A 22,931-nucleotide genomic window follows, 5' to 3' on the forward strand; every position below is an offset into this window, starting at 1 on the left:
AGTGGCAAGTCTGAACAGGTTGTTGACTCTTCCTCTGAACTCTGTGGCACGCAGGATGCATGTCCCTCTCTCCTGGACTGCAGATGGATTGCCACTGACTTGTGTAGGCTAGATTCTACCTTTGGATAGGCACAATGCATTACCAGCAATTCCTTCAATACCGTTAGCTGAAAGGATGCTAGCTCCTTCTTCTCCCTCTTAGCTTATCACTATGATGGTTGCTGCATTTTGTGTCAGTTAGACCGCTAAAAAAACATGGAGGTTCTCAGAAACGATCACGACGTTGCAGCCCGACAGTAGATAAATCCAACCAACACGATAAATCATTTCCCTCTGAAATGTTTTTTGATAAGCCTTTTGAAATTTTTTGTATTCCTGGCAAGTTTTTTTTCCAAACCTATATGCTGATGTCAAAATTGTCTGCTATCTAATTTGTGAGATAAAAGTGCACCCTTGCTGTGTTGACAAAGAAAGGAAACACTGTGCTACTAAAAATGCAGGATTCTTTGTAGTATGGAGGGATGGGGATGTTCTGGGTCTGGTTGGTGACTGTCATAATGAACGTCTGCATTTTGCCTGTCCTCTCCCTATATGTTTGTTTTTTGGGGTTGCAGTAACAGCCGTTTCTCCCTTTCCTTCCAGTCATTCCTCCACCTGTCATACATGTTGAGGGCTACACTGAGGACTCCATAAGTTTCAGCCTAAAAATGAATACTAATATCAAGGTAAAATTTTAACCTTTACTTCTGCAACTACAGTAAAAGAAAAGACCTGGGTTGAATATGGGATAAATACTGAATAAGAGAAGCTAGCACCCATTTTAGTAGCACAGTTGCTTTTGGAAACTAATTATTCTGTGCCAGTTTATTACTTGGTACTTGTCAGCTGTCCCAGCTCTCTCTTAATTAGGACGGAAAATACAACTTAGAGACTTAAAATTGTGGCTCTTTCACTCAATACAAGAATAGCTGAACTCATGTAAGTTTATATTGCGTGTGATTGCTGCTTGACAGGTCAGCGGTTACGTTGTGAACATCTACTGGACATTTGATACACACAGGCAGGAAAAAAGAACTCTGACCATAGAAGGAGAAAAGTCGATCCAAAAAGGTAAATTTAGATATAAAACTCTGCTTAAATCACCTCCAAACAGAGTGTTTTTACTGAAAGCCACAGTTATTGTATTTTATGTTTTTGTAACGGCAGCTCAGCTCAGTACTTTCTGTTTAGGAAAGAGTAAATCCTACTAGGACAAACCAGCAAATCCTCGGCCTCTATTCTTAGGACTTGGAGATTTCAAGGAGATTTTAGATTTATCCCCTGGAGCTGCACTAGCCTTTTCTCATCACGGGGATTTTGTTTGTGATTCCTTATCTACTCAGCAAAAGGTCAATGATTTCTTGGGCTGGTATACAGTACATGTCCCTGTTAATCAGATTATTTTCGGCTTTGGAGAAATAACTGGTGTGCACAGTCAAGATACAGGAATACATCCCAATACAGGCAAGCAACAGGCTGGGCTAGATACCCAGGTGCTTCTGTGTAAAAGAAGTTACTCAGAATGAATGAAAACACAAACCAAGGGAGAGAGGATCCTGGCTAAGATTCTTTAATGATGCTGAACATTTCTTAAAGCTCTCACCCTGCCATTGCAGTCCTGGGCCTCACCTAACAGTGCAAATCTCTCCTCTTGCTCAGTGGCCAATTTGACAGCTCAGACGCCCTACGAAATTTCTGCTTGGGCTAAGACGGAGCTGGGTGACAGCCCTCTGTCCTTTGTACACGTCGTGACCGGTGGAACAAGACCGGCGTCGCCAAGCCTCAAAGCCAGGGCCATCAACCAGACCGCGGTGGAGTGCAACTGGACCGGGCCGAGGAACGTGGTAAGGCACTGAGTCTTTCTTTTCTCACCACCCAGGATGGGGTCTAGCTTGGACACTCAAAACACAAGAAATGTTTAAACAGGATTGTTTGTTGGGACTGAATGCCTTGGAAAAATACATGTCATAAAAAGTAGGAAAAGTGCTTGCTGCCCCTGAAATGGGCTCTTTGCATCACGTCCCTAAAAAGCAACAGCACATGAAAAGTTTGGGTGGGAGCTCCATGCCACGACAAGCTTTGTACCGTCCCTGTTGTCTCCTCCTCTGCAGGTCTACGGCATCTTCTACGCCACATCCTTCCTTGAGCTGTACAGGAGCCCTCACAATGCCACCACGACCTCCCACAACATCACTGTGATCGTGCAGCGGGACGAGCAGTACCTGTTCCTGGTAGGCTGCGTTTCTGGCCCCTCTCCTACCCGCACTACGGGCCGCAGTCCGGTACCAAAGCCCGAAGGCACCCTATTAACTGCTGGGCCGTCCCTTCGAGGTCCGTGTGATGTCTCCCTACCAAGGGCCACCGTCTGACTACGTCGTGGTGAAGATGATCCCCGACAACCGGCTGCCCCCCCGGCACCTCCACTCGGTGCTCACCGGGAAGACGTTTGCTGTCATCAAGTGGGAATCGCCCTACGACTCGCCTGACCAGGACATGGTAATATCTCACAAAAACCCTGGCTCACAGACAGGTCCACTGAAGGAAAGTCTTTTTCTCAGCAAGTTTTCCGCTCCTAATCTGGTCCCGAGGCTTTAACAGCAAAGGTTTAAGGGTATAGATCTTCCCAGCAAGTCTGCAAACTTTACATGGTACAGGTTTAGGTTGCACCTCTCGTGTTCATTAAGAAATACAACCTGAGGTCTTCCTCCTGCCCTTATATGCCCCACTAACTTCATTTTCTCTATCTGTAAGTAGCGATCTTGGGCAGGGATCCAGCTAATCCAGCAAGAGGCCTGAAAACTGACTTTACTTCCCAGGTTCCTGTAGGATGCAGGCATGGTTTAATGCCACTTTTGCCCTCCAGTCTGATGTCCTAATATATGAGTTTGCTAGCAAGTCTGCAGGAAAGTAAGGTCTCCTGTCATTCACCATGCATGCCTTCCCTCCCCCTTCAGTTGTATGCTGTTGCAGTTAAAGATTTGGTAAGAAAAACAGATAAAATCTACAAAGTGAAAACGCGGAACAGCACGGTGGAGTACACCATTAAGAAACTCGAACCGGGAGGCAAATACCACGTGATTGTTCAACTGGGAAACATGAGCAAAGAATCCAGCATGAAGATTAATACAGGTAAAGGAGCAAGTATTCATATGAAATGCTGCCCTACTGCAAAACCCACTGTCAGACTCCTACCAGATCACACACCACAGCCTCCTCCCCTTGTAAGCATTGCATTAGGCTGATCCCAAAAACCCACTACATTTCAGAAGTGGCCCCCGTACTGTTTCTCAACCAGAAGTATCATCACTGTTAAAACCTAACCCACCTGCTGTTTTTTCTCATTTGCAGTACCACTGTCTGCACCAGATGCCTTAAAAATTATCACAGAAAACGACCACATTCTGCTCTTTTGGAAGAGTTTAGCATTAAAGGAAAGTAATTTCAATGAAAGCCGGGTAAGTGGCACTCTTCCCCCATCCTACAAGCAGCGTTTCAGTAAATGCAAGAGCGGAGTCGCTTGCAGGGCTCCTTACACAGAGTCTTTAAGTACATCAGGAGGCTCTGCTCCCCTGGGAGTCCCTGATGAGCCCTCCACATAGAGCTCGCTTCAATTTGCATCACAACCATGGCACTAGTGCTGTTAGATCCAGCCGGTCACCTTTTAAGAACATAATTATCCTCTTGAAAAAGGTCAGCTATCACACGTGCACAGGACTGGGACCAGGCCACTGCCCTACCACGCTGGGAAACGCATCAGTAGCATCTGAGAATTGTTATTTAGACTTTGATAGAAAATCTGCAACGCGCTCTCTGTTGGGGCATGAGCAGGTAGAAACATACATCAGAAAAAAAAAAAAACATCATCGACTCTGGGCTCCATTTTTTGGATGGCCTTGGGTGGCTGCTAAGAACAGAGAGAACCAGAGGCCGAAATCTCCTCTCTGACCTGGCCAAGGCCAGTGTGTGCTGGCAGGGGTGCCTGGAGGAGGCTCCACTGTTGTTCTCCCCTGGCTGGTAGCCTGATGCACTTCATCACAAAGCTTCAGCAGGGAAAACAACTTTCAAAGGCCCGTCAGAAGCAGCAAAGATGACTTCTGCAGCCGAGTGATTTGGGGTTTGTGTTTTTGTTTTCTCAGGGTTACGAGATTCACATGTTCGACAGCCTGATGAACAGCACGGCTTATCTCGGGAACACCACGGAAAACTTCTTCAAAGTTTCCAACCTGAAGATAGGGCACAACTATTCCTTCACAGTTCAGGCCAGATGCCTGTACAGCGGGCAAATGTGCGGGGAGCCGGCCACGCTTCTCTATGATGAGCTAGGAACCGGTAAGACACTAACATCATCCCCTCTTCCTCAATTAACACTAATTAAAACCTCACAAGCTGACCCAAGGAGGAGTTAATACAGTATTACACAGCCAGTCACTTGGTGGCTTTGTGTCCTAGCAGGACAGGATGGAAGAAACCATCCTGCAATTTTCAGATGTGAATATTGTGGCAATCTGGCCATGTTTTGTTGGGTTTGGTCCACTAACACCCCCTTAGGGCACTGCACAAGTAGCATGGGGAGAAAAGTGGCATCGGTTGCAAATGGTGCTTCCCACCCTTCCTGCTCTGTAGGTGAAGACTCCTCTGCATCAAAAATCGGCAAGACCACAGATGTAGCTGCCATCGTGGTCCCGATCCTGTTCCTGCTGCTGGTGACCCTGGGTGTTGGGTTCATCGTGCTCTACACGAGGCATCGCAGGCTGCAGAACAGCTTCACCGCCTTCGCCAACAGCCACTATAGCTCCCGCCTCGGCTCGGCCATCTTCTCCTCAGGGGACGATTTAGGTACGTGGAATCTTGGCATCATTTGGTTGGAAGTGATTTGGGCTGGAAAACACCCTTAAGATCATCAAATCCAACTGTCAACCTAACAGTAGCTCTTGGTGTTGTGCCTTGGGATTGCAGGGCCTCCAAATCAGCACAAGACCTAACCTCTTTCTCATGCTTTAGGCCATCCTTGGCATGAAAATCTCTGTGGGTTCAATCTGGTTCTAGGAGGGTAAGCCTGGCCTGGGATATATGTAATTAGTAACCTCACATAAACAGTTCCCAATAATGATAATCAAAAGTAAAATCAAAACTCAAATATAAAATACAACAACCAGCTAAGGGCCACATGCTGATGCAGTAATTCTGGGGACAGTTTTGGGGCCGGTTTAGTAGTGCCCAATGAAACCAAGGGCAGCGTAACAGAGCTCTGGGTTTGTTTTCCAGGAGATGAGGATGACGAAGCTCCCATGATAACTGGATTTTCAGATGATGTCCCCATGGTCATCGCATGAAGCGCATTTCTGACTGTAAAAACCAAATGGTGTAAATATTTTATTTGATAAAAATAGTTGATTGTTTATTTTAAAAATGCACTTTGAGTTGCAATATGTTATTTTTATATGGGCCAAAAAATTTAAGAAACACTTTGTAGTACTCAACTGTGAATTGCAAACTAGGTTGGTTTAGTAACAAATTGCTTTGATTTAACATTGATTTAGTCTTACAAGGCTATGCTTGCTGGGCATGCTTTTAAGTCTGTGAGATATATTCTGTTGACTAAATTGGCTACTCATTTTATTTTTCTAAGACAAGAATAAATTTATTTTAAAAAAACTCAGGAGATTATATATGTAGAGAGAGATAAGTAATATAGTCCCTGAAGGTTTTGCTTTTACTTTAAAAAAAAATATCCTTTGGACTTTGTTTTATATGAAAGTATTTTTGTTGTGTTAATTTATTGGGAAATCTGCTTAAGAACAGATTTCCGAAGTCGTCAGACATTGTACACATTATTGTGTAGAACATGTGCCACTTTATCTTGCAAGGCAGTAGTATTTTGGCATCCCCATCATTGTTCTCACCACAGGAATAAGAATCCTTATTTTTTACATATTTTTCCCCACACTGAAAGACACAATCTTTCCTCAATCATCCCTGGGCAAGCGCCCAGTTTATGCAATTTTGACCTCACGTGCAGGCAGAGCTGCCCACGCCGTGCTGCAGCCCTCCAGCGTTGCCCAAACCCCTCCAGCGGTCACCAGCAGGTGCCAACCCGTTGGCCATGCCCTGATCCGTAATTTATGTCAGTAATGTCACTGCAACAAATGGCCATCCCCTGACTTTGAAGCGCACACCTTAAAATGTAGCTTCCAGGAAACCTTTCCTCTGCGGAGCTGCGCGGAGATGCTAGGATGGTGAGGGACGGAAGGGGGAGCCTCCACTGTGTGCAACTGGAGAAGAGCTTCGCTTACAGATTCTCCACAGTCGTGCAGAGCTGTAATTACTGAGCAGCTCGATTCATCTGGTTTACAGCAGGGATTCGGTGCTGCTTCGGTAGCATTTCCTAAAAGTAGCTGTAGCTGCACCTTCAGCTTTAGAAGTAACATAGATATAATATATTCCTATCACTCCTCATTTCACATTTACTGTAGACATAATACTGGCTAACAGAGCTAAGCAGTAGAAATTCTGCTTCCCATTGTCGAGGCTATTTTTTGGCAATAGCAAAATGTGAATCTCACCACGAATCCCACTGCTCGCCAGCCCAAGAGCACCAATACGAGCGGATGTCTGCGGCTCACACCTGGCCGTACTCTATATATGCAAAGCCCAGTAGCTCCATGCCAGTAAAAATACAGCACACTGTCTTGTCATGCTACTTTCTTTGTTTAAACCAGAAGTATTTTTGCTGTGTAAATTACATTATAATTGCAGTCTTCCTACAGATGAAATGAGAGAGGCCAACTATGTTTTGATACACAACTGATCCATTTAATTTCACTTGCAGAAAATGTATAAAAAAAGTTGAGGTTCTGTATGGTTTGATACGCTATAGAAATACTGACTCTATTTTTAATTATTGGTGTTCTCAATCCCGGTGACAGTTTATTCCCCCAAAGTTGGGACCAAACCATAACTAGATTTTATAAGTAGCAGCGAGCTTGCCAAGTTGCAATATTTTTACCTTGTTAGTGGGTCAGGTGCTGTTCACGGGTTAAAAACGTATATAATTCAGCCTAGCACGTAGATCTCAATTTGTCTGGAGTCACAGCTACAGAGAGAGCAGAATCTGACCCAGAGGCAAAACTATTCTAAAAGTGTAAAGCAGAAGATTTAACATATTTCTGCAGGGGACAGCCTGAAAGTAGAGATAAAAAGCATTGCATCCTGTCCTTATTAAGCAAATATTTCTGGCACAGGTAACTGAAAACTGCAGTATAGTATCCCAGAAGATGGTACCTCTCTGTTGAGAATTAATAGCGGTTAAATTCTGCCACTTTACTCCCCTAAGTGAAAATCCTGCTCGAGAAAGGGGAGCAGAAGCGAGCCCATCTCGTGTCTGTATGTGGAAGGCAGATGCCAAGGGGGAACCTCGAAACCACTTTATATTCTGCAGAAATCCCTTGGCTGGATGCTTTCAGCTGGGGACGGGTCACTTCTGGTCACTCTGAAAGGCTCCTTTGTGCCTCAGCAAAGCGACGCTTGCATGGCGCTGAGCCTGTTGCCAGCGAGGCATTTTGCTGGAATACTATATTCCAAAAATATTCCCAGCTAGCTGCACCTCTCCAGTGCAACGGGGGTGAGGGACACCTCGGCGCTCGCTCTGCAGTCGTCCCTACATTGCACGGGGCTTTGGGGCACTGCAGCCTGCAGTCCTTGTGCCGAGCTGCACGCACCAGGGCGCTTCTTGCAATGCACAGACGCTCCCTGCCCTCAGAGGCTTTCCCTTCAGGGCAAAAATCACCACTGTGCTCCCAGCAAAGCAACTTTACAGGGCTAGTGTATTTGTATTTTATATATAAATAGAGAAGTCTAAGCTCCAGGTGGGGAATAAGCAGGATAGATGCAGTTCTGGGTAAATTGTATATTTTTATGAACTTTTGAAGCACGGAATCTTGTTCACAGAGATGTATATGGGGTGGGAGGGTTGTGGTGTATATATGGTACATGGATGTGGATGCATATTTTGTTCTGGTTTTGTTTCAGTAGCCTGATGCAATGTGACATGAGTCCTTACCTGAATTTTTGGGAGGTGACTTGGGTTTACCTGGCAGTAACCCTGTGAGATGTTTGGACCCATAACGAGAAAAGGAGTGGGGAAGGTATGCGGGCTAAGGAGGCACTTCTGGTAACTCGTGTTTGAGCCCACCTCAGATGCCAGCTGGTACTCTTAAGTCCATTTGAACAAAAGACTAAGGCTGAACTCTAAGATCAGGCGGGCTTTTGGATCACTGGGTTTATTTAGCCTCGGTAGGTTTTTTGATTTTGAAAGTGAGAAAGAACAAGGAGGCACCATTTGCCAGGCTTGAGGGTAAAACCACGATCCTCTCAGCCTGAATAAATCCCATTCTCCTCTGTCCATGGGCTGCCGCTGCCATAAAACAGCCAAGGCAGGCATGCATGCACCGAGCCCAGCACCTGCCACGGGCACGAGCTTGTGGCTCCTCGGCCACTCTGCCAGGGCTGGCACCCCAAGGACACGCTAAGAGGAATTTCAGAGAGGGGCGAAGCATTTTCTATTGACCACAGGGGAAATTTGTGCATGTAGGTATTTAATAGCAGAATAGCTGGTGTGCTGCAGGTTCATGCCCCGGGTAAGCCTGCCCTAACTTGTTCCATCTGCTCCTGCCTTGCCACCGTGTTAGCAGCAGGGATCTGCAGGTCTAGCACTGGGAAAAGACAGTTCTCCTTGGGCCGAGGTCGAGTTGCTTATAGATATATAGGGTGCGCACCCGAACAGAAAGAGGAGGAGAGCACACGAGAAGGATGAAGCACATGCGGTGATGTTCTGGGTGCCGCTGCCATCCCGTGGCCTCGTGAGGCTCTAAAGGACCTCTGTGCCTGCAGGTCACCCTGGTGGTCACTAAATGTGACCGCTTCTGACAGTTTCTAGAAATCCTAGAAATCTAGAAAAGGGAGAAGTGACCTTCAGACCAAAAGAACATTTTCCAAATTTCAAGTCTCCTTCAAATGGACTTCAGAACAGAAATGGTGCCAGGGAGGTAGTTACTGTGGGTTCCAGAGAGCATCTTCATTTCTGGTACTAGCTGTGATGTTGATAATTAGTCTTGGGGCAGACTATGAGCAGCCAGTCTCTAATGAAGTTTTTAGACGTAGTATCAACTTCTAATCGGGTTCCTTAAGTGAAGTTTAATACTATACCATTTGAATTGCTACTCTGTCTTTTTTTTTTTTTCCATTCACTGATTTCTGCTGTGTTATTATTGCACAATTTTGAAGGATTTTTTGTCTGTCAATTTTTTTCCACTTAATAATGATAATAAAAACGGACTGGGTAAACAGAACGATTCCTGGTTTCCATAATTATTATCTAGTCCCCACAGTTCCCACGCCTCTCCTCCAAGGAGCCAGGCAGCAAGCACTACCCTTGGAGGCCAGAAAACCTGCAGAGCCTTTGAGTTTCACATCCATGCTCACCGAGCACCATCGCCAGCACTAACCCTGTCTGGTGCCCAAACCACATGGTTCTCCCCGTCCTAGCATCCATCCCCTCAACAATCCCATCCCTGCACTGCATTCCCATTGCTGGTTGAAATGCTGTGTGTGCAAGTACACCTGACACCCCAGCAGCTGAAAGCGAGCAGAATTATGAGTCCCAGAGAGGTAATGAGCAGGCAGCAGTCTCTTCACACGTACCTCATTTTTTAGCCTACATAATTGGAAAGGCAACATGTGAGCTTGGTGGACATAATTGAGGCATGCAAGCATCTTAAGTGTTGCACTTCATTAATGTTTAGCTTAAGGCAACGCTAACAAACAGCCATTCCTTCCTCCCGGTTGCCCCCTTCTTCATGAATGAAGCTGATTTTTCCCTATTGTTGCTGGAATAGATTGCTCTCCCCGGAGGTATGAAAAGCAACACCTAATTCCCATGCACCTACTTTCCTTCGGAGCAGCCTACGTGACTCTTCAGCCTCAGCGCCCAGCCTCACTGAGAAGATCCTGATGGAATAAAGGCTCGACACAAGAGTGATCTGATTAGGCTTCCTAACAACATTTGCAAATTACTTTTTTTCTGAAGGAAAGACTTTACTCCTATTCATTTACTGCCTTCATCGGAACTGTGCCTACCAAGTTACCTTGCGACCGACTGCAGAAATATTGCTCTGAGAGCCCGAGACAGCCTCTCCCACTCCAGTCCCACACCTAAACCTCCCCAGGCTGCCTGGGGATGTTTTGGCACAGCCCCGCTGGCTCTCACCTGACTCGCGTCTCCAAAGCATGGCCTGGAGAGCAGCAGCTACAGCTGCAGACTGCGCCCACCTGCCCGAGATGTCTGCACTGCGGGTTTTTCTACCCTGTCTCTGACTCTGCATCTCCCTCCTTTTTCTTTATGACCTTTCCATATTATCTAGCCCCTACATGCAACCAAGAGATTCTTGCAGAGTCTCTATAGTACCCTTGCAAGTAGGTAGAGCCTTGCTCTCCAGCACTTTGGGTAACATAATTAGGCAAAACTCCTGACGAACAATGGCACCTTAATAATTGCTAAGTGTGTTGCCAGTTCTCAAAGAGATGTCCCAGCTTTGCTCATTACATGATCCTGAGACACCCAAAAACCATGGAGGAGGAGGGTCCCAGCCACCGGAGGAGTGCACGGAGCAAAGCCAGCCAGGTGTGCGTGTGGCACGGCCAGGATTGCAAAAGCACTTCCCAGCGTGGGTTAAGCATTTCACAAAATAGACGCGCTCTGATCTTGAGAGAGCGCAGCTGAAGGTCTGGCTCGCTGATCCTCTTTGGAGTAAGCAATCTGAGTTTCTCGTGCCAGACACCCGAACGGTTGTGTTTAGCTTTTCTCGGCAGGAAAGATGAAATAACCGAGGATATTTCGCAGCAAAACGCGAGCTGGAATTTAGGACGGGAGAGCCAAGAGCTCCCAGATAGCCCAGCCCCCGGCTTAAGGAGGGAAAAGAGGGTCTGTGTGGGAAGGAAGAGCCATGCTAACCATCATAGCCCTGGCTCCTGCTATGAGCCTCTCAACCTGCCAGAAGTGGGACGCAAGAAAACGGCAGCCCAGAGCTCTTCCAGGACATGCGGTTTCTTTCTTCCCTGTAAATTACAGGCACCAGAAGCCCACATTCCCCCAGATCCTCCTCTCTGAGCTCGCCCAATGCTCGGCAGCTTTGCTCTGCCCAGGCCCTGCAGCAGAGCTGACCGTGTGCTCGGCACGAACACCTGCCTGCCGCCAGGCTGGAAATCATTGCGCCGCTTCCCAGACCAACGGAGGATGATGAGAACAAGGCAGCCACAAAGGGAGGAAGGCCAGGAGGACGGTCAGCAAACGGTGAGCGGGGCTGTGAGCTGAGCAACAGTTAATGAAATACATCCTGAAGCTGCTGACACAGTCTGTGCAGGAGGGGAACATGGTATGGGGACAGAAATGGACAGAATATGGCATTCCCGTCACCCGGCTTCAGAGCTCCAGTGTGGCTCAGCCGAAGGAGAAGGCCAATTTCCCCTGGATCTTTCTGTGCCCCAGGGAGGGAAACAGATGCTCTCCAAGGAGGAATTCGGAACCTGAACAAGCCAAGCTCAAACCTTTTTGGCACTTTTTCATTCCCCTCCCACTGCAAGAATGGCTGCTCGAGCATTTCGCATTTCCCCAGCCGCCCTGCAATCCCGCAGGTTAACAGCAGGGAGACGGAGAAGAAGAGGTTGGGGGCTCCTTGTGGCCACAGCTTTACACAACACGAGGCAGAATCCATCCCTGCCAGGCTGAGAGGATCCCTCTGGGTCCCATCTGTGGCCAGGGCAGAGGCCCAGCAGTTCAGAGCGTGCCCTGCCCCGAGCATCCCGCCGGGGCTCCGCCGGCGCTGCGGCAGTGTGGCACGTCCTCGCCCAGCTTTGTGAAATCCCATGGCTTCCCTTTCCCCTGTCGTGGCTTTCTTGAGATCCCGCCGAAAGCCAGGAACAGAAGCCCAGAGGCCAATTCCCAGTTGTTTGTTTTGTCACAAGAGCAGCTTTATTTTTAATCCAGTTCCACTTCGCAGTGGCTCTCTGCAGCTCATAGCCAGCATGCCTATGTACCCAGGAAATTACCACGGCAGGCTCTGAGCTAGTCAAGACAATAGTGCCTTTGGCTCCTCCATTTGGATCAGCACCATCTGAAATGTACTTTTCCTCCTAAACTTATTTAACCTCCCAACCAAGAGCCGCAGCGATGGCGAGCTATTTGTTTCGAGACCAGATCTCCTGGGAGAACGGGCACAAAGAATAGCAGGCAGCCCGGAGAGATGGAAGAGAGAAAATTGAGAAAGGGATTCGAACGCATCGCCCTTGGAGACTGTGCCAATGACCTGCTCGGGTCCAGCCATCATAAATAAATAGACTCCGTTTATTGTCTCGCCAGGCCGGCGAGCACGGTAATGCTTGAGCTGGGTCCAGCGGGTGGGGCCACGGACCGGCACCGCGCCTTCGTGCTGCGCTTGCTGAGACAAAACAGATGTCGGTCACCCAGCGCCGGTTTTGTCGTGTGATTTGCGACGCAGCCGCTCGCATGCGGCTGATGGGAGCTTTGTTAGCGCTACCCCCCCCCCAAACCGGAGCCAAAAATGTCTCCTGTGGTGGTGAATCCTAAGCAAGTGGCAACAAAGCCAGGCGAGCGGGGTGAGGACGAAGCTCTGCGGGGATGGAAGCACCGCGTTGGGATGCCTTTGGGGCAGCCCGACAAGATGCTGCACGGTGCTTCGGGCAACGAGCAAGAGCCAGAGCCCAGGGCTGAGCGGGTGTGCAGAGCGTTGGGCATCTCCTTCCAAACCCCAACCCATCCCGCAGCATTTAACCTGTTCCGTGGCCGATTCAGCCCAAAAGAGAGTGAATTCGTAGCTGGTCCTGCTGCCACCCACGTGCAGTAGATGGCAGCAGAAGCTTTAGTCACCGGCCACCAAACTCACCAGGATTCCTGCCCCCCCGCCCCCATTTTTTTTTTTTCTACTTTTTACTTTTGGTGGCCTCAAAAATTATTAGTTCCAGATGAGCTCCTGCCATTGTAATAGTCCATTTAACCCGATCTACTCTGAGCGGAGTCAGTACGAGTTCAACTGCAGCGTTTGCACATGTAAACTATCCATCAGAGACATATTTCTGCACGGCTCCGGGCATTCCTCGTGCCGCCGAAAAGGGGAAAAGCAGGAGGTTAAAGCCCACGCACGCACCCCCTGTCCTGGCCGTGGGCAGCACTGGCACCTTGTTCGCCTCCGAGCCGAACCAGGAACCTCAGCCCCGCGCCTGCCTTTGAAGATTAGTGCTAATAAGCCAAACCGGTGGGTATATGGTTTTATAAGGAAAGAGAGTTTCAAGTCACGTACGCTGCTATTGTTGGACACAAAACGTGTACTGTCTCTGCCTGCAGTGACTCTAGTAACCGCTCCGCGCTTGTCTTTTGTTGGGATTACCTTTATTTTTATACTATATTAAATTTACCTCCCTCCATCTTTCAGGCCTATTAAAATTGATGACGCTTCCCATGGCTAAGGAATAAAATTATACGCATATATAGTTATAAAACCTATTTGTGCTATTTTACTGTCTTATTCAAATTTTATTCCTTATGTGGATTACGTATTCAGAAATGATAATCAAAACTACCAGATTTCCCTCCCACTGGAATAATAAGCACATCCTATATAAACAGGCTGCATACAAGATGTACATTAAATGATTTGTTTCTCATAAATGAAGACGGCTACAGCAAAACACACGCAAAATTTCACTTTGTTTGCTTTTGTAACTCGCTCTACACACAGCCTCTAACCTGAGGATCTCCAAGCACTCGGCGCAGTTTAATTAAGCCCCACAATGGCCGTGTTCGGGACTACATTAAGTGCTGTTCTGCTGATTCTTTACAGATGGGGGGACTTGGGGACCAAACTCCCCTCTCCTTATTCTAGATCTCCTGAAAGCTCTTCCGTGTGGCCTTCCCAAGGACAGACAGACAATATGCACACTAAAAACCCCAAACCACCAGGAAAACCTGGCCTCCCTTGAAGGCTGAGCCTTCCAATAACATGTTGGTCCCTGCAAGACCTCTGAGCGGGTCCTGCTCCATCACCACTGATGGAAATCTGTGCTCCTGCCATGCAGATCAGCACGATCCTAAATGATCTCTCACGGGTTTCACTGGCTGATCAGTGATGTGTTTAGACGTAAGGCCATGCCCTAGGTACTGAGAGCCAGATCCTGTCCCAAACTTCAACTTGCTGGACCCCAACGCTGCTCTTCCACTGCAGAGCTCTTGGCTCCCAAACTCCCATTTTTCCACGGTCTTCTCTCCTATAGGGTCTGTACAGAAACCACGTGCGTTCCTGATCCAAATGAGAGGGAATTCACCCTGCCCATGACATCCATCGGGAGGCAGTGGTTTCTGCGGGGCAGGAACCGCCCGGCTCACCCAGCCCCTAACCCACCGCTTCCTTGACGGCCTTGGGAACGGGCTGGCAACCAGGTCCGGCCGAGGTATGAATAGGTGCTGAAGTAATTCAGCTTTTCCCAACATTGTTTCGGCTTTGGCTGCTTATCAGCTTTCCATCTCTCCCTTTTCCTTGTTCCGTCCCCCTCTCCTGTGCGAGCTCCTTTGTTCCCGTGTTTACAGTAGCATCGATTTGCTGTCAGAGAGCAGCGCGGCCTTGGAGTAAAAAAAATGCTGCTTCTCCTCTCAGACATTGGGGAAGGGGATGTGGCCCCACGTAGAGCCGTGCCTGCCCTTCTGCCAACTACATGGGTTTTATTGGGAATAAATCTATGCGACCACAGGGCAGCCTTCGGGCTCCAGACCCAGGAACCCTTGTGGCCCAGCAGGTGAGGCTGCTTACAGGCAGGGAAACTGAGGCACGGAAAGATTGAGCACAAGGAAGCAAGCAGCAACATGGAAACCTGGTTTTCTACACTCTTATGGCCAAACCATGCCCTTTTGCTCCTCTTTCCTCTAGCCAAGACCTTCGGTCACGTTTTCCTGTTATAACTTGATAAAATTTCCTCCCTTCTGCCTAAACCAAAGCATGTGTTACAGTTTGCAGTGAGTGCTGGTTTGTCCCTGATCTCTTCAAACACCCTGGCAATTGCTTTCGGACACAGAGCCCCTGGTACACTTGAACCTGGTCACAGCCCTGCACACCTGTGTCACTCATGAAACCTTCCATGTGGATTTTAGCACCGGGGAACAGTGCCATAACAGCAGCCTTGGCCCCAAATCCTCTGCGTGTTTGCAGAATTAACGCAACACAGGCAGGGGCAGGGCAAAGCTCCTGGCAGTTGGGGCTGAATCAGCAGCTCCCCAGGTCCTCCAGCAGCATGGCACCATCACAGCCTCCACAGTGCTGGTCCCAGCTGGGTTCTGCATCACTCCTACACACACCTCCAGCCCCCCCTGACCTCCCATGGCCACTGCCCCTGTGTGGGGCAGCTCCAGACTCAGTAGTGTTTTCTTGGAGGGTAGCAGCCCACATTTTTGCTCTGGTTCCATTTTCCAAATCCCCTCTCTCTCCCCAGCTCTGCTGCTTTCACATGCTTTTGTTCAGCTCTCCCGTGAAAGGAGGGGTTTGAAGGGGTGACAGGTCTGTAAATACATTGTATTGTCTGCAGAAAAAAAAAAAAAAAAGAAAAAAGGTAGAGCAGAAAGAGTGATGGATATACTCTTCCCTCCCTGCAGTTGGGGCAGATGAAGGAAGATGGCAGATAATTGCTCTTTATTATGCCCCGGGTTCACCTTAAGATGAAGGAAGTGATAAGATTTCAATTAATGTCATCTAAGATTCCCTGCAAGCTGTCCTGGTCCTTTCTTGGCTTCTTTCCTCCCCTGAAATGGTGGTCCCTCAATGCTGCTTTTGTAACCCCAGGGGACCGCCCTGGACGGGCCACATCCTCACCTGGCGAGCACTGTCAAGGCGCCATCGACATCAGCGGAGCAATGCTAATCGAGACCAGATGACAATCCACCTCCAAGCCCTCTCTCGATTTATTATAGGGCAGGGTAGATAACATACTTCATTATACAGAGCAGGGATCGTTTTGCAGCCTGCCCAGGACTGAACCGAGAAGCTTTCCTAATCAGTTTCACCCATCAAGATACCCAGGTGCAGGAACTGCCGTGCCCGGGTTTCGGTGCAGGACACCTTACACACAGCCTCGTGCTCTCCTCGCACCCGCATCAAATTCCTCGGGATCACTTGCTTGGAAAGAGAGAACACAGCAATCCACGGAGCATGGACCTGGCTCCTTGCTGAATAATACACACATCCTCGGGCAGAGTGAAATCTTCATCAAAAAAAAAAAAAAAAAAAAAACGGGGAAAAAAAAACACTAAAAGAAAAAAAATGGTCAAAGCTACCTGTGAGAGTTTGCATAATAGAAACATCTTAGTTTGGATCTCATGTTATCCAAAACCAGAAGAAATAATTGAATCACCAAGGTATTCCAGAGCCAGACCCAAAATCTTGATAGTGCCCAAACTGGTCACTTCAGCTTTTCAAAATGTCTCCTCGCAAATATCTGCTGGAACTCATTCCTAACACCTTGCCTTGTTACTGTGCCTTTACAGAAAAAAACGAAAGTTTAACATCAAGAATGGCTCCTGTCTTTCACAGACTCAGTAAATCAAATAAATGATCTTTTTCCTTTTTTTTTTTTAATGAACACTAGTGAAGAAAACACCGACAAAAATCCCCCGAAGCAGCACAAATAGCTGAAATTCTTGTTTTTCCCCCCGCAGACACGCTAATGTTTATCGTCCCCGAGAGCATCCATTTTCGCTCCCCTCCTATATATACCCGCGTGACGTTTCCATATGTTCTTTAGCTTAGCTCCCTGGTAACGCAGCACCCTGCCGGGGAGGGGAGGCCGGGCGCGGAGGGCTCGGCGCGGGAGGCCAGGAGCCGAGGTGAGGCCAGAGGCCGCGAGCCGAGGTCCTGGCACGACACCGGTGCCACCGCACGCCACCATTTTCTTATGCCTCGAAGCAGCGCGTGGCCCGGAGCAGTGGCTTCCTGTGGCAATAGCCATCCCTGAGAAGTGAAATTATTTCTGGGGGGAAAAAGGTGGCGAGGGGGACGTGCATCCACGAATGCGATTAGAGACTTAAAATGTGTGAAGTCTTTTCAGGCTCAATGAACCAGCGCGCGGCTTCCTTTTTGGCTGTGCGTATTTTGAACCCTGATAGATGTTTATTTAGCCTAATTAATTGCCTTTTCCATCCTGAAAGAGGTCCCTGCTCGGCTCTTCCAGGAGCGAACAGTCCCTGCAGGCACAAAACCAAGGCACTCCCCACAGTACCTGGGCTGAGACCTCACTTGTGCTGGCACTGCATGCTGGTAGGAGGAGGGGATGGGGCTGAGCTGAAATAAAAACTTCATCTTCAATAGACTAAAAAGTCCTTTTTCTCCTCCCAGCTCAACACCAAGGCACTGCGTTTACCTGATCTGCTTTTAGAAGTCGCTCGGGGTGCGGAGCTATGCAGAAAGAGGAGATGGCTGCGACACAGTGGCTGTGCAGGCCGCACACATGGTCTCACTGGTGTAAGGGAGGCTGCTGTATGGTATCTACACTCACCCTCTAGAATTTAAGTCCTCCAGCCAAATAGAGGCAAATAACATGACAAAAACAAAATGGGAGGGAATGCCTGAATAGCAGCAACAGCCATCCCAGCACACAGCCGCCAGCCGAGTGGCCAGGATGGCGATTTGGAAACGGAAAGGATGGAAAGGATGGCCCAACCATGGCTCAGCTTGTGAGCAGGGACCACTACAGCACCCCTACACATCCGTACAGGAGATACTTTAATACGAAACACGTTCAGGGGTCGAAACCTGGACTTGCACCGTGCAGCTAATGATCACGTTTTCCTGCCCTCGAAATTCTTCACCCAAACGCCAAACAGGATTTTTTTTATTATTATTACGAGAAGTTTTTCAGGACATGAAAACCGTTTCCTGTCCAGACCAGACACCGACTTCCTGAATGCTTTCAAGCAGATCATGTAATCTTATGCCCCTATTTGTAAAATGAAGATGATCAACTGCCTTTGTCTGTCTTGTCTATTTAAACTTACAAGCTCTAGTCCTTAATACATGCACGTGGCCAGGCATAACTGTGTCCTGATCTCATATAGCACTGCGGCAACACTCATAAATAATGACAGAGTTACGAAAGTAGGATTTACAGTAATGCGTCAGAGCGGGGAATGACAAAATTGCATGGGTTTACTCTTGATTTACATCAGAATAAACAAGGCCAGACTTTTGCCCTAATTCTGCAGCAGGACTCCAGTTTGTGCATCTACTTTTTTCTCTTCTAACCCCTCCCCGCCCCCACCTCTTAGATGGAAATTCATTTATTTTAGAGTGGTGAAACTGCACACAAACTTTTCCTAAGCCAAGCGGCCCCACGGGCTCTGCTCGGGGGGACAGATGGGGATGGGACGAGGGGCACTGCAGGGGGAGCCTGGTGTGTGTCTGCCTGTGCACGGCCACAGGACAGCCCGAGCGTGCATCATCCCCTGGGGAAACCCACTGAAAATACCTTATTTCTGCTCTGGGGAGAGGAGGTGAAATGGTTAAACTGACTGCTTTTAGGTTAAGCTCCGCTTACATAGAAATTTTAGGGAAAAAGTCTTTTTTTTTTCTTTTTTTTTTTTCTTTTTTTTTTTTCTACTTTTTGGGCATGCGCCATGAATGCAAATGCTCTGAAACTGGAATTAGTGCTCCCGGGCTGGTATAAATAAAATGGCCGGTCTCGTAGCCGGCTTGAGGACGTGCGCACTTGGCGCGGTGGCACAGGGCACTGTCGCATATACGGTGCAAGGGGGCCGACAGCAAAATCCACAGCTTCCAGCCCCATCTGAAGCACAACGCACGCTGCCTTTGGTGACACTGACTTCCCCGTGGGCTCTGCAGAACCACCATGGTGACCTCCATGAAACCACGCATCGGTGCCCTCTCCACGCAGAGGCGATGGAGGGGATGGGCTGGGACAATGGTCAGGGTGACGGGCAGGCAAACCTGCTCACTTGGCTGCTCCGCCATCAGGCAGGCATTTCTAACAACTGAAATAGGAATGCTCTTTATAGCTGGGGGCTGAAATACCAGAATCGGACTCGGTTGGGCTTTCTGAAGTGATACTTTCTGCTCGGAGGTGTTTGCGGGGAGCAGGATCCTGCCAGCTCCTTGCCTTTGTGGGGGATAGCGCACGAGGCGAACCTTTCCTCCAGCCACTGGCCCCGCTCCTCTCCTTACTCCTACGGACACTCATCGCAGCATGGCGGTACCTTGATCTCTGCACACCATGGACCTAGACGGCAATAATCACCAAAAATGGAGGAAATCACTTCTACCTGTTCTGTTTCTGCAGGCAGAAGATAATAAAAACCTTATATAATCTACGATGTCCAAGGGAACACCGGCCCCGCTCCGACCTGCCAACTCAAGCAGAAGGCAGCGCGGCTGCTAATTGCCTCCGACCCAAGGCTGGTCCATTAGGGCAGCATCGCCAGCCTGCATGGGGGAAGATTTTAGGTTTAATTGCCCCCGCGCAGTGCTCTGCGCCACAATTTGCTCCGACACCGCAAACACATTAATCGTCCCGGCCAGCGGCGCCTCTGCTCCTCATTTCTATGCCGACTGCTCCCTCCCCATTGGCTGCCCGAGAAATCCCCGGCAGCCAATGGGCAGCGCCTTTTCCATTCATGTCCTAGCAACAAGGCCTGTTCCAATCTCGCTCCGGCAAACTGACACCTGAAAAATGACATCATGAAGAATAGGAAGGCAGCGGGGCCAGGCCGCTCTTTTTTTTTTTTTTTTTTTTTTTTTTCAGCTGTCTGCTGCAGAGTTCATTTGAGGTGTTTCAGTCTCGGTTCTTAAAGCTACACCACACCAAATGCCGCCTGCGCTTCTCCCCTTTTTCCCGAGCCAGGGATGTAGGTTAATAGCCCGCAGGGATTGCATTTCATCCCTCTGCCCCTCCAACCTCTCCCATCACGATGCTGCCCATCACCGGTCCTGCTGCAACCAAAAGACAAACCCCAAATCCACCCCCATCCCCAAAATCCTCTGTGAAGTCCCCCAAATTGCTCAGCATCACATCTCCGCTTCTCTCTTTGCCACCTCAATAAAACAAACCAGTGGGAATACCTACGACAGCCCGCATGAGATGGACGCAAACCCCCATGAAATATTTTCTCTACCCCTTTACTCTCTATCTGCTCCGATGCATTGTGCTTTTCCCGGAGAGGGAGGCAATATTTTCGGATACAGACAGCCCACCGAGGCTGCGGCGTGCAAAAAGGATGCCGAAATCCGTCGCTGAAAAGGTTTAGCGGAGGCTGCACTCTGCTTCTCGACGCAAAGATCAAAACCTTTCGCTTGCCTTCCCTGCTATCATTTTTAATTAATGAAGGCAGAAATGCCTGCAGATACGGAACCGGGGAGAGAACGCCCTCCCTGTCTCTGCACTGTATTTTCTTTAGGGGGAAAAAAAAAATGGCAGCAAAAAAATCATGATCAGCAAAGATTGTAATCATACAGCAGCTCCAGGTGATTAACTGCAGCATTTGCTAATTTTTAGAGGAGCCGTGGGACACGGGGATGAGGGGGTTACAGCTCAGGACCAGTCTGCAATTTATGTAAAACATTTTAGCGCACCGGAAAATATACAGCAGAGAAAATCCAATTCCAGATGATTCAAAGGCACAAAGACAATGGAAGAAAAGGACTAAGTTCAGCTCATTTAAATGTTGTTAATTGTTCATTCCCATAGTGAGACGGCTTCTTCTGCAAATGAGAGAACAAACCCTTTAACGTTTTTTTTTATTTTATTTTTTATTAGCACCATGCCAGAACTGAAGTGAACCCAAATAATCTTAATCACTGAACAGTACTTGCTGTTTTATGGCTTTTTAAAGAAAGCGGGAGAAGAAAAAGAAGAAAAGCCACAGATAATGCACCACTGGCACAAAGAGCTGCGCGGAGGTTGGAAGTCACTGCAATATGCTCCCAGCCCTCTTGGAGGTCTCTAGCACCGCTAGAGACGAGCAGAACGGGAAAAAACCCACCCGCCCTTCGGGGGAACAAAGTTTCATTGATTGCTCACCGGTGAGGGCTGCAGCGGGGTGGCTGCACCTCCAGCTACAGGCTCCCGTTATGCTCTAGGTGTCCACCACTTCATTTATTTATTTTCCCGGGCGTTTACACAAACACTGTCCCACGAGGCAGCAAAGAGTTATATTAGAGCTCCGGTCCGGACTAAATTTTCGGCTCTCGAGAGCAATCAGCACTGGCAAGGGAGGCTGGAGGCTCTGGCAGGCTGCCCTTGCTCCTTGAAGCCTCCCCTCTCCTGGCTATGTAAGGAGCGAGGAGGAGGAAGAAGAAGGAGAAATGTTGCACGTATAAATGCAAACACTTAGCAGAGGGAGAGAAAAACTCCTTGAAATGCTGCTTGTCACCGGCAGCGTGGGGCACGGGCTTGGCTCGCCGTAGCCTCCTGGGAGCAGGAAGGGCGGCAGCGCACAGCCTGGTCCCAAGCAGGCTGCTTTCCCCATAACCGGCAGCAGTAGCTCATAGATGCACGCCAGGTAAAACAAATTTTCTAAGGACAACAACAATGCTCCTACAAGGATGTGAAGCAGAGGAACAAACCCCTTTGCCTTACAATTCCTTCCCTCATGCCTCCTGTTTTGGCACCAGGATGAGGCCCTGGGACCCAGCACCACACTGGGATGCAGCCCTGCTGGGACCCAGGCAGGGATCAGACTTGTGCTGGGGTCCTGAATTCTTAAAAGGATGGCTGCACAAAGAAAAGAGCATCCATTTCCCTAGCAGGAACAATGCTACAAGCGAGGAACACACTCGTAGCCGTACTCTCCCTGCCAGGATCAGTATCCCTGCCCAGTTAGGCTACGGCAGAGGTCAAGGCTCCGGCTCTTCGTTAAGGAACTGGCCAGCTCGTTTAGCTTTCCGCAGCTCAGTTTCTACCACTCCCCTGTAAAATGGAAATACATTCGATATTTGCAAATCGTCGGGGTCTCAGAGGAATCACTGTCATTAATAGCTCCATACATCACGGACAAACATTTGTTTTTGTCGTTAGAAAAGACGGGCTCCGTAAGCTGAAACGCAACGTCTCCACCGCATGCCCGGCAGTGTTTGTGCCCTGATCCAAAGCACGCCGAGGGAAACGGCAGCCTTTCACTTCATTTCAATGGAGTTTGGAACAGGCCCCTCATGCAATATGCATTTAGTCATATAGTGCTCGCAGAAAAGGATCCTGAATGAGACAAAATATCTAATCAACCGCATTTACCCCATGCTTCAGTCACCCACCTGCACCAGGATTATATTTGATAGCATGCAAACTGTACCAGAGTTTTCTCTATAGCATCAATCACGATATTATGCTGCCGCGTTCCGCATTGGTTAGAGGAGCAATTTATAATTTGAGATGACTTCAAGTTAGGAAGCAACTGATTACAGAACAAGAACTTTTAAACTCCACAGAATTATAAACCCACGACTCGAGTGAATCATGTGCAAATTTAAATTGTGCATCATTAAGATGGCTGCCGTATCCCCCTCTGGAGGTAGTAAAATATGCTAGCGAGAGTTGTGGTGGATCCTGAGATCTTTATGAATGAAAATGTCATCCTAAGTACATATGCGGTCCCATTACTTGGGAGTGGAAAGGCGCTATTTAAAAATCTCAAAATACTTCAGTTGTACGGGGGTGGTCTCCTCTTTAAGGTGAGACACGGATCTGACAACAGAGCAGAGCTGGAAGGAGTCAGGAGAGCTGATGGCTTCTGATTTTCCAGGTAGAAGCTGAATTCCTTCCCCCGATGCTAAAAACAG

At 48.5% G+C, this 22,931-nt stretch overlaps 1 protein-coding gene across 2 annotated transcripts in view; it reads left to right on the forward strand.

The window, feature by feature from the left end:
- SORL1 (sortilin related receptor 1) overlaps window positions 1-9,381 on the forward strand; it is a 42,602-nt gene extending 33,221 nt beyond the window's left edge. For both annotated transcript variants that reach the window (XM_080568031.1, XM_080568032.1), the window contains exons 39-48: window positions 643-725; window positions 1,014-1,110; window positions 1,699-1,883; window positions 2,151-2,270; window positions 2,371-2,535; window positions 2,994-3,168; window positions 3,388-3,494; window positions 4,176-4,368; window positions 4,663-4,875; window positions 5,305-9,381. In XM_080568031.1, the coding sequence (XP_080424157.1) occupies window positions 643-725; window positions 1,014-1,110; window positions 1,699-1,883; window positions 2,151-2,270; window positions 2,371-2,535; window positions 2,994-3,168; window positions 3,388-3,494; window positions 4,176-4,368; window positions 4,663-4,875; window positions 5,305-5,372 (1,406 nt within the window). In that variant the 3' untranslated portion in view covers window positions 5,373-9,381. The remainder of the gene's footprint in view (window positions 1-642; window positions 726-1,013; window positions 1,111-1,698; window positions 1,884-2,150; window positions 2,271-2,370; window positions 2,536-2,993; window positions 3,169-3,387; window positions 3,495-4,175; window positions 4,369-4,662; window positions 4,876-5,304) is intronic.
- The last annotated feature ends 13,550 nt before the right edge of the window (window positions 9,382-22,931 follow it).

This window comes from Anser brachyrhynchus, assembly GCF_964034855.1.
Source record: "Anser brachyrhynchus genome assembly, chromosome: 25".
NCBI lineage: Eukaryota > Metazoa > Chordata > Aves > Anseriformes > Anatidae > Anser > Anser brachyrhynchus.